The sequence below is a fragment of the Vanellus vanellus genome (assembly GCF_965231255.1).
Source record: "Vanellus vanellus genome assembly, chromosome: 4".
Taxonomy (NCBI): Eukaryota; Metazoa; Chordata; class Aves; order Charadriiformes; family Charadriidae; genus Vanellus; species Vanellus vanellus.
In genome coordinates, this window is record NC_138909.1 from 3,781,763 (window position 1) to 3,794,188 (window position 12,426).

Consider the following 12,426-nt stretch of genomic DNA (forward strand, 5'->3'; position numbering starts at 1 on the left):
AAAGCTATGCTATTTCGCTGTGCAATGTGGTTTGTGTTACATTTTATGATATTAATACTATTAGCTTTTCAAGTAAGGAGGTTTTAAAAATTAATAGAAGGCTGTTATAAGATGACCGTTTTGTTACTGTTTTTATTTACTAAGGACAGCTGCATTGGCCAATGTTACATCTACTTTTTTTTTGTTTTCGTATGTCCCCAGGTTAAAAAAAATAAAAAAAAACCTTGCTTTAAAGAACTGCAGAACAATTCACTGTGGATGGCATATAGCAACCGCAGGCTTAAAATTCACAAGGTTGTACTTTCAAGTCTTGCAGCTTCTCACAGTACGTTAACAAAACTGAACGCAACTGCTTGACTTCTAAGTGTGAATGTTTCACAGAGGAAAAAAAAAAAAATAAAAAAAATCTGTCGATAAAGATCCTCACCATCATCTGAACACTCGAACTGGACTTCCTTTTCTGAATTGACCAGTCAGAGAGAAAGGAAAAGAAGAAAATGTGACTGGTTGGATTTGAAGTATCAATGCACGGAGTACAGTATATTTCTGTTTTGGCTTTTTTTTTTTTTTTTTTTAAATAAGAAAAAGACAGCTTAAGCTGTAGGAAGGGGTGGAAAAATGCTACGGATTATAAAGTATCTCAATAACAGAAATGACAAAAATAGACTTCCCCAGATTTACTCCCTTCGCTCCACATGACCATGCAGACAAACAGCAAGACACACAAAATGTGCTGAACACCAAAATATCATAATCCCAACAAGTGTAATTTAGGCAAAATTTTGGCAACAGTTGTTTCCAATATTATAATCAAAATTGAGATATAACGAATACCATTGTAGACCTGTAGGAGGAATGATATTTAAAAAGGAAAAGCTGGTAAGATAAGAGTACATAAAATTTATGTATATCTTCCACAATGAAACCTGTTAAGGGTTTTCCAGAGGAATGACAGGGTAGTACTGACTGTGTGCTTCTCCACGGAAGTAGGATATCTACTGCTTGGCAGTGAGAAGCACTGAAATCGTAGTGTACTCACTTCAGTTTAAGTCAGTCTCATGATTTTTTTGACAGGAAAAGCGTGCGTATGTGGGAGAACAGGAACAGATATACCGTGAATCTGGTATTTAAGTATACAATGTTTTGTTAAAGCAAAAAGTTAAGATTAAATAGAAAATTAAAATTCCGGTCAAACACAACACGTCTGAGTAAACACACAGAGCAGAGAAGACTATCTTTTGAATCATATAATGAAAGCTCGAGGCACTTATTTTAGTCTTCAGGGGTCCTCCGAGAAAAGAAATATAGTATTTTTCATTGCTGAGTGATATTTTTTTTTTCCTGGCTGTTTTTCAAAGTATTTATCCAGAACGTTCATTTGTGAAGCATCTCTCCTCCTGCAGGATCTGGTGACACGAGAATAGGAGCTCTCAATCACGTATGAAAGCTGCCAAAATGTTCCCTTCTTGGCAAGGTCTATTAGTCAGGACGAGCTGATTTGTTGAGATAGTGAACCCCGCAAGTTCTGCCAAATATAGCAAGTACATCTGGCAGAAGACACCTCATGTGGAGCCAAGCCTACCAGTAAACTTTTGGTCTTCCATGAAATCAAATGAAAAGCCAAGGGGAAACACAGAGGCAATAGAGCTGCAGATAAAACACTGATGCCTAAAAAGCTAACAGGCCCACCACCAAACCATTATTTGTATTCATAAGCTAATTAATAACATTGGGTCATTAATGACACAATCAGCCTTCATTAAAATAGCAAGACAAGCTTTTTTTCCCGTAGCTTTATATCTTCCACTTATGAAATAAATATTTGCAAAACAAGCATTTTATTTTTTTTAAGCTTCACCTACTAACTTCAATCACTTCAAATATACAGTAAAAGAAGCACTCGTTAACAAATTCTATAAAGGAGAGAAGTTAACAAGAATCAATTCTAACAACTGGCAGAAGCTACAGAGAGGTGGTGACTAATCAAGTATATTTTAAAGCGCGCGTTTAACCTACCTTAACTCCATCCGGCTTTTTCAGCAAACTCTTGGCTGCTGCAAAACGAGACAAATAAGTTCAGTGTCAGGTGGTTACCCCTGAGGTCAACCGGCTGCGCAGCCAACCCCCGTTGCCTCCCAGCCGCAGATACCTTTTTCGGCTTTTATTTCCTCCTTTTGTTGCTCCCAGTGTAGGAAACGAAATATTTAAGAAACTACAAATACTCAAGATGATGATACATCTCTTTTTCCGCTGATTACAGCGGTAGGGTAGCTGCACTTGCACAAGGAGAGACCTCCTTGGGCGGCACAGAGGAAATGGAAGCGGGGTGGGTTTAAAAGCAGCAACTTTGGATACGTTGATTTTTTTTCAGCTGCGATGTGTTTACAGTATTGATGGGGGACAGTTTGATACCACTATGAAAAAGTACCGTGCTGATGGCGGGGACTGGGACCCAGCATCTCTAGAGCCCGTTAGCATCTTAATGATGCTGTTAATACGACAGTGACATAAAAGTCACCTACATCGGATCAATAAGGCACCTACAGAGCGTCGTGGGGTATAATACAGTGAAAAGTAAACTGGGTTTTAAAAAAGCACCTCTGAGCAATGGGGTCTTTGGGGATCTCCCACCACAAGAGCATCAGTCACCTTGCGTGAAAGGTCGGGAGAGTTGCAAATGGGAAAGGAAGAACAATCTGCTAGCGAAGTGTTGCACTGGGGGAGCGCTCCCTAGGAGGTAACGATGGCCCCTGGGAGGCTTTGCTTCAACTTCTGACGAAGCAAACCTGTTATTTTCCGAATCATGTCACACGCCGATCAAATTTCATCAAAGCGGTGGGGACTACTGGGCAAAATTTCCCTTGCCACGTGTTAGGGTTTAAAAAAACCTTAAAACCAGTGCCAAGAATGGGGCCAAATCATTCCAAATTACCAAATCTGGAGGGCTAATGTGCCAACAAACACACTGCAGCTCTGACCCTGAGAACATCTGCAGCAGAAATACAGGCTGCAGGACCTACCACATTCAAATAAACTAGTCACTGAAGCGTAAAGGCTTCAGGACTCACTGCCGCAGACTTGAAGAATAAAAAATTACAAAACAAGCCGGGTGTTCTTTGGTTTTTTATTGTTGTTTATAACCCGATCTTCCTATCAGGAAGTGCTCCCATCTTTACTGCCATCCTCTTTAAAAAAAAAAACAAAACAAAACTTCAAACCCAAACAACTGGAGCCTGCAAGCCTAAGGTTGCTCAAACTAGCTGAGGATATCGGGAGCTATTGAGTATGCGGTTTAGATTTGAAGTTAATTTTTGGCTTATTCTCTCGCTACATCTGCTCGTTTAGCTCTGGTTCAGAGTACGGAGAATGTAACATCACCTCGGAAATGGTAGAGAAATAAATAATGTCCTTTATTGTGTTGTTCACAATAAAAAAACCTGGAAAGTGAAGCCAGGTTAATGTTCAAAAATTCATTAATATATCACCCCTCCAAATGCAGTTTATTAATTATGGACGTCAGCCAACACTACCATTAAAACTCTCACAAGGCCCATGATTCACAATTAAAATGAACAAAAATAAATTTGCCCGTATTATGCAACAGGACCACTGCATGTTTTTGTTTATGGAAACATGTAAATTAATATTGACATAATAAATCGGTTTGCGCGTATTTTTGAGATGGGACACAGCCTGCTGCAGTGTGTGCTTACAGGACCTGATGCAACACGGCTTTAGATTTTACACCACCACAAATATTGCGGGCGCTCCATTAACTTCAGCAATTCATTTAGGGAAAGCGAAGGGGAGGAGCTCTTTCTGAAACCTAAGGCCAAAAAACCCAGAAGTTCGTTGCTTTCGAAGCCCATTTTATACCATTAGCCCTTACAAAAATATGGGAAAACATAAATTAAGACTTATAGCCCGCTGTTCATAACTTGGCCCTTTTTGCTAAATTTGTGCATAAAACTTCCGAGTTCTTTTAATGGTTAACAAACATTACATGTTGTATGTAGACAATTAAATGAAAGCCAGTAAAACGAGGGCACCAAAAGCAGTAAGTACAAGTACTGTGTTTATGGCATTGCCCGCGTGTCCTTCGAAATGTGCCTAGTACGGATTATTATGCAGTATTTTACGTTATAGGACATATTCCGTACTCAACTGCCTTTGTCGGTTTTGGTTTGGAATGTATTTTTAATAACGTTTTGATGCATCTTTCTTTAAGCACAGATACTGCATACAAATCAACTATTTGAAGAATTTGCAGTAGCAAAGCAATTAGCATATTCTAAATTAAGCCCACAATGAAAGATTTCTTGCAACTACAAGCAATAGCTATAAATAAAACCTGAGGCAGCGCTAATAGGCCAGAAAGCAGACGGGAAAGAAATGGTGTTGTGACAACATGTAGAAATTAAAAGTGATTCAGGACAAACAGCAATTTTGATTTAGAAGAGAAAAAAGATGTTCCTTTCACGTGCTGAGGGTCTTACCTCACAAGAAATACACATTCCACATAAAAGGAAGAAAAGAAAAAGGAAAATAAAACACTTTTATAACCACATCGTTATGGACAAATGACCTTCAAAAGCATGCTTTGCAATGAAATACAATGAATAAACAACTTGAAAAAATAAAATGTCACCAAGGAAAAATATGGGTCATTACCGTGTAAAACAGAGATGATGGGTGAAAACAAAATCCAAAACAAAGCCAAACCCCCTGTTTGCTTTCCACGCCGAAATACTCTTTTAAGATTACTTCAGCTTTTCTTGGTTCATGAAAATTGAAATTGACCCTTACATATATAGACAGTGACAGTTATGAAACGTGATGAGAAACGATGTCTTTGTTTGATATTTACTAATAATTCGTATTTACAAGATATGCAGCCTACAGCATTCCTACCTTTAAAACGAATTGGCAGATATTGGAAATTCATTAAGCATTAAACCAATTTTCTGTAATTTACAGAAGCGTAGTCTTCTGTGTCACAGGTGTGTATCAACTATAGGAACTTACCTAAGAAACTGTTTTTCAGGCACTATGCAAATTGAACGAGTTGCTCTTGCATTCGTGATTATGTAATTTATTTTGGATGATTCAGTGCTTATTATTATTCAGAACATGCCCAAAGCACTATCATGTTTTTGTCTGCAAATTAATTTACATTACACTCCAACAGTTACGTCACAGAGTAGGAGGACATGTAAAATGACTGATTTTTAGATCTGGTGTTCTTTTTCACTAGTCATTTGAAATCTCAAATGGCAAAACGAAAAATTCAGCATAGCATCAAAGTTTTGGCAATACTACTGTTGAGGACAATTCCAACTCTACTAACAGCGAACTTATTTTAGTTTTTCCTATTAAAATTTGTTTAGTAGAAAGACGTAAATCTCCAAGGATATCACTATCAAATTATTTCATAAAGAAGAAACATCTCCTGTTATATCAAGCTTGGCATTCGAAGAGAAGGAAAAGAAGGACTCATTTTACTATGTTTCTTACTCCTTAGCAAAACAATGAAGAAAGAACGTGCATTTATTATTATTATTATTATTATTATTATTATTATTATTATTTTTAATACAAGATGCAACAGAATCCTGGAATGAGATTTCAGGTATATAAAAATAAGTTGTTTGGTGATACTTATGCATGTGGAGCTATAGGCATTATTTTCAATTTTCCTCCATCAAAACAGACAGGGGAACGCAGTCTTTTAACAGGTAACACTAAAAAAGTCAAGAGAAGGAACTCCCACTCTACTAAAAAATTAGACTGTCATCTACAAGAGGTTCTATTGGGCCCAAAGAGTTTAAATTCTCTTGTTTGCTTCTGCAAAAGAAACAACTTAAGATATATCATATTTAGATGCTCCCGAATAACAAAGATCTTTCTGTACTAATAAATCCTAATTAGATCTTAGTCATCACAGACATGAAAACATAAAGACCGTATTACTCTGGAGCTCAATGAACATACCTGAGAAATTTCTGGTAGCCAGCATAGTTGTCAAAATGGCCCCCTGTGTACACATACATTTTCTCAAATTAGCATCACACTTGTGTAAAATTCTGAATGTGAACATGACATAACAAAAAGGAAAACACACGTGTAAACTACATCAATTACTAAATTAATCCTAAAAGAATGGATTGTCTGCGTATTATCTATCATATGTGATGCCATGAGTGCATAAATTGTAATTTAGTCTTAACTACACACCTACCAGCAAGCCTGATAATCTCAAATATTTACCATTTTTGAGTACGTAATGCGTGAACCATGAGTGCTCCCAGGCACAGTAACTGCCAGCAAAATACACAGCTGGATACGAAACAGACTTTACTAACGTGCTTAGATTCTTTTTTAGGTAGGAAGAGGAGTTTATTTGTAATGTGCTAATTAGAAAAGTTCACATCTGCAAAGTTATCCTGTCTGGTCAGGAGAAAACAAAGGATAATCTAAAAGAACAACCTTAAGGCTTTTCCTTCAACGAAATATTTTTAATGTGTGTAAACAAAGATGACTGTTGTTATTTTTAATCCAACCAAATTATGCTATGTTCTGTTCACTTTTGTGAAAAGTTTAAGATCCTCGCGTTCAAAAGCTGACCATCTATCTAATAGTTCATTTAAGCATAATATTAAAGGAAAAAATTTGCTTAGGGACCATTTGTTTTACACATGGAACACAAGCCAAGGTACTTTCCTCTTTCCAAAATTAGCCACTCCTTCTTGCAGAAGTTTTCGCTCTTACCTTTAGTTTTCTCCTTGCATTGAATTTCTTCAAGCAATCTACAGTCTCTTGTCTGTGCATCATAGAGGCAACAGTAGAACGTTGCTAAGAGAAGAAGAAAAAGAATCATTTTAACGCACCCAGGCAGACATCTAGCATTTTATTTACTCTACAACATATGCATTACAACCCACGGGGTGCAAAACTTAGGCCTTTCATTTCTACCCTGTCTGACTATGCCTTTGTGCAGGTTTCTACACATTTGGGGAATTGCCAAATCAACAAAACCAAGGTCGCACTTTACTCAGGCTTCCCCACGTGTAAAGTCCTCTTGAAAGAAACAGGGACTAAGAAAACCACAAAATCTTAGAACTTGGGTTACGCAGTATAATAATCAAAGTAATACACTGAATGATGATTTTGGAAAACATCTTTTAAAACAAGAAGGAAACTTTTCTTCACCGTTAGTGATATTACATGAAGTACAGCAGCAGAAAAACTTTCAGAGAAAGTTCAGCGGGACTTGCATTTTCCCTGAAGCTCCACCTAATCTGCAGCCTACTGGAGTGAATAAAGGGTTGGGAAGCAGCTGTACCGCTCCAACGGTATCACCCAGACTACCCGCAAAGTCAAAGCGTAGAACGTGCTGCCAATTAGAAAGTAGTCCTGGATCCAGTAAGAGACAGGCAGCCTCTGCTACCTGCAAATTGGCTTTTTAAAGGTCCCCTAATTTCCTGCCTTTACATTTCATGCTTATCGTAACGGTTATAGGGAGATGAAGACGTAAAGCATTATCTAGCTGAAGATAACTTTCTTGTACATTTTTTTTTTCCTCTCATAATTTAAAATAAAGCTCTGATTTTGGAACTTCTGCACCGCAAAGTCAAGGCAAAGGAGTTCGCTTCTGCAAAAATCGTATCCCAGGCTGAGACCTCGATACATGACACTATCGACTGTATCTGTACAATTACAGTTTTACACTGCCTTAGTTACATAGCTGCACAAGTACAGACAAAACCTGTCCTCTGAACACCTTCACTATATGCTGAAGTAAACCGTAAGCTGATTTGTCTGCCAAATGATCCTGTCAAATCTGTGGAAATTACTTACACAGATCCATGGATGCTTTAGTGCTTCTGATGCTGTGATACGTTTTGCTGGGTTGATGGTAAGCATTTTATTGATAAGGTCTTTTGCTTCAGGAGTCACTGTATCCCATTCTGGTGAGGGAAACTTAAAGAAAAAAAAAAATACGTAGGTGTATATTATCTTGTATGATCTTAACACAATTTTACCTAAGTATTTTTATTGATACTATTTCTGTAAGATTAATTGCTAGCACAATTAACCAGTTTTAAGGGGAAAAATGCAATTTACCAAAATTAGAAAAGTGTGAATTAGCCAGTTTTATAAATACTGTTTTTCTCCTTTACTACTTTGACCTTTTATTTATTGGTTCAAATGCACAGCATTCCTATATTTACAATAACACGATGCCAACTGAAATTCATAGAATAGAATAACCACGGCAGACAGAATAACAAATGCCAGTCATGACAGGCATATAGTCACACAGCACTTAATACAGTCCTAGTTTCTCTTTTATTAAAGACAAAAATAATTAGCTTTCTTATTCAAACTCCTTGTTTGGTTTCTTTCTTTGTAAATCTTAATGCTAACTGGATAGTTACAGTATATAAATCCAACTAGTTGTCAATTAACACCTTCCTGCTCAGTAAAATATTTATACATGCACTCAAAAGCCTCTGCTCAAATAAAAATGGCATGAAAAAAACACATGCCTTAAACTATGATTACTTGTTCACTAGGAAGAAGACTTGACAGACCGTAAGTCTATTTTCACTAAAAGGCCATAGCGTAACAACTCCCTTTCCAGTCATCATCCTCCAGCACTGGATTCAAGTAAGAGCTTCAAAATTACAAGGTTCTGTCTTTTCCTCTTCATCCTTCACAAATTACTTTAATCTGGGGACTGACAGCCTTCTGCCTGTTTAATGCGATATAAATGGATGATGTTGCAAAATTCACAATGTCACCAAATCACCAGTTCTTACTTACCAACGGTTGTGATGCTTTTTGTTGGAATACATGTAGTTAATGCAACTATTCCTGTTGAAAAGCTCTACAGCAGCTCGTATTTCCAAAAGCGGGCAATACAACAGCATCGAGGTGTGTATTTAGGAAGCTTAAGACTTCTTCAAAACAATTTGGAACAACCGACTGGTTGAAGTGATAAACCACAAGGAAAAACACAGGCCCTTGGGAGCTCACAGAGGTCTGAACAGGCTCGAAGGGATAACACAAGCTTGCGTGATTTACACAAGGACCAGACAGCGAAAGCTTGGAGCCACGGGGAAATTAGACTTAAATTATCATAGGACGTTCCCATTCCAATAAGGTTCATGTTACTCAAGCAACATTTACTATGTTGAGTGGCTCATGAAGATAACCAATACAAAAAAGATTTAGGAAATAATTCTAATGTCACTTTTCACTCTAGAAAACTCCCATTTAGAGTTACAATTATAAATAATTGAATAGACAGAGTATGGTACGTACATCATAAGCACCAGCCTTGATCTGCTGGTAAAGCCTGTGCTGGTCTTCATCCCAGAAAGGAGGATATCCCACCAGGAGGATATACAGAATGACACCTGCAGAAAGTTCACAGTGGCATTAAGTGATTTTAAGAAAAAAAAACCCAGAAATTAATTTTGCATCTGGCAACCATGTAAAACATGGTTCGACCGTATTATCCCAGCTACTGAAAAACACTGACTGCTGATACTGGAGAAAATAGTAAATATAGAGTTCGCAAGATAACCTCCTATGCGGAACGTGGGCAATAATGAATATCTGACACAACATCAGATCAGGAACACTGAAAATGTCTAGCTCGCTGGAGAAATATTTTTCAATGATCACGGATGTTCTAGGAAAAGGCACTTTTTAACCTACCGTTTTATCATGGTGTGTACTGGTGTCTGTAAGATTTCGTTTTAACTCATCTCACGCAAAGAAAATTTGGGCAACTCAATTTATCAGTATAAATAAACGGTCAGTAGGAAATTAAAAAAAAAATCCATCTGCTAGTCTTACAGAGATGATTCACTAAAGAAAAGCGCCTTCATAAATACAACCAAATAAGCGTGGGTAGAAGTAAAATAAGGAAACCACCAATTGCTCTCAGGCTGGTAGCTCCCTCTTCCCAGTACCTTAAACTACACCATTTCACGAACTGGATGATAAAGTAATTGCTCCGTACTCCACAAAACATTTAGTTTCACAGTTTAAAACTGCAGTTCTATTATATTGGTCAGATCTGATTTTATGCTGCTTGTGAACCAAAACTAAGGGCCAGACCACAGTATGAGCTGTTATGTTGTCTAACTAGTTAGGCACCGTGTGCCTGCAGCTATTTTTTGTAATACTTTGTGAAAGTGCGCTGTGTAGACATGGCCAAGAACGCCGTGGTAACACACCTTCACGAATAATAATAATTAAAAAAATACGAAGCTAAAAAGACGAGATGACCTCCTCTAAAAATTAATATTGAATTTTACTAAATACGTATTATGTGATGCAGAATGGAATGTATTCTGGGAATCATCTCTCTCCCTCAAAATACTTTATGGTGGACTGAACGTCGTCCTTCAGAACAATTTCTTACCACATGCCCACATATCCACAGGTTTTCCATAAGGATCTTTTCGTAACACCTCTGGAGAAAGGTATCCCGGAGTACCAGCAAAGCCTGTCAAAAGGCAAGGCAACTTAGTCTCAAAAGCTGTACGTGTTCCAAAAAAAATCAAGTAATTTTCATCTCAGCCCACAAGACATTATTTCCCAAGCCACTGACCACTAACTTCTTCGTTTTGAACTTTTCTTTTTATGGCAAATCACCTAGAGATAACAATAACTCCAGGTTCACCAGTGGGGTCAAGGATCTGGTGATGGTGCCACAGGGGAAGGTGTCCAGAAAGACTGCAAGAGAGCCAACGAAACGTCTTTCCTGACTTCTGCATTTCTCTAAGTTGTAGAGAGACATCCAGTAGTGAGGCGCAAATACAGCTGGCTCGGGGTGAAGGCCAAAAAAGTTGGGGGGGGGGGAGGGGGGCGTGGGAAACATTAACTGAGTGATCACCCTTGGAGGTACTAATTGAAAGACAGAAAATTCACACCACACATACCAAAGACTGTTACCGGTTTGGTTTTTTTTTTTTGATCATTAGCCTAATTTAGGCTATTTTAAAATAGCCCCAAACTATAAGAATCAAGGCTGTAAACGTGACTTGCATGGGACTTCTCGGAGCCCATCAGCTGTCAGCTGTGAAGACTGTTACCACACACAGAGTACTTCCACTGACGTTTACGGGGAACTCATTAACAAAATAGAGGGGCAGCTAAGCTACAGTATCCTAACTATAAGGAGCATTTAAGGAGCGCTGTCCAGTCTTACGGGAGGGCAGATTTCTGAGTGAACACCACGTAGGGCTAGATTTAAAAAAAGCTTACGATCTCTCATTTAGAAGAAAAAAAAAAGAAAGTAAAAACACTGTTCAAATTTCTTTGCACAGGGGCGGAAACTCAATTCAGCCAATGCCAGACGGTGGCAAAGAAAACGTTGGGAGATGTCCAGGATTACATTTCACAAGAGCACAACCGGCTATTACTTGGTATGAAGACCACCAACTCAGGGCTCAGCCTTCGCTGTTCCTATTTCACCCAGCTACTTCTAACACGATCTTTCCACTGCAAAACTCATTTCCATTAAGTCGTTCCACTTCTGCAAACCTCCTTGCAAAAAGCATCTCCGAAATAACCTAGCCTTTAAAATTTGTATGTTCCTCGTTCTTTATTCATTACCAGCAGCGCCGCTTTCCCTTAGGAGAAATGCGAAATGTAGGTATAAACGTAGACTTATTCTTAGGACGCTGTAAACGATAAAAACTTAATGTCCAATCGCACTGTGTACTCTTTCGGTTAGTACATCTCTTCTTTCAAGCGTCTTTGCCTAAAATACGTGCTTGGGAATTCTTGAAAGGTGAGAATTGGATGGCTTTCATGAAGTACCGCATGTCATTTCTGAAATACCACACTGGATCCCACAAAACTTGTGAGAGATGGTGATAATGTACAAAGCGTACAGCTGCAGAAAAAGGAAGCCTCTGCCCTGCAGCTGGCAATCATTTTGGGGCGGGAGGAGGAAATGAAGGGACACATTTTGTATATTCTACTGAGAATATAGCTAAAATATTTTCACGAAAAATAAGCTTGATTTTTGCAGTCTCCTGATACGAGAGCTATGAATTGTTAAAGAGTACTATCATACAGGAAACACATCTTAAGCTCCTTTGAGAAGCTAAAAAATATATGCTCTAAGTAGCTTTAAATAGAGTGATGTTTTGTATCTCTTCTTGGCTGTAGTGCTCTACATTAATATTTTTGTTCATTTTACAGGGGAAGTAAAGTTGTCTCGACTTTCAAACTTACCATAATAAACATTACTGTGCATCACTTGAAAAGAAACTTTAAAGCGAAAATAAATATAGTACTTAGCTAACTTCATCTCTTGATGAAGATACAGAATGGGTCTAAACAGAAATAACTGGTATGGTTTTAATACCTATTCTGATGTTGTTTAAAGCAGCAAACACA

The 12,426-nt window shown here is 38.0% G+C and overlaps 1 protein-coding gene across 8 annotated transcripts in view; it reads right to left on the reverse strand.

Annotated features, from left to right (window-relative positions):
- CAMK2D (calcium/calmodulin dependent protein kinase II delta) overlaps positions 1-12,426 on the reverse strand; it is a 166,828-nt gene that overhangs the window by 34,192 nt on the left and 120,210 nt on the right. For all 8 annotated transcript variants that reach the window (XM_082482393.1, XM_082482390.1, XM_082482391.1 and 5 more), the window contains exons 8-13: positions 10,439-10,522; positions 9,328-9,422; positions 7,858-7,980; positions 6,769-6,852; positions 5,992-6,034; positions 2,017-2,051 (exon numbers count right to left, since the gene is read on the reverse strand). In XM_082482393.1, the coding sequence (XP_082338519.1) occupies positions 2,017-2,051; positions 5,992-6,034; positions 6,769-6,852; positions 7,858-7,980; positions 9,328-9,422; positions 10,439-10,522 (464 nt within the window). The remainder of the gene's footprint in view (positions 1-2,016; positions 2,052-5,991; positions 6,035-6,768; positions 6,853-7,857; positions 7,981-9,327; positions 9,423-10,438; positions 10,523-12,426) is intronic.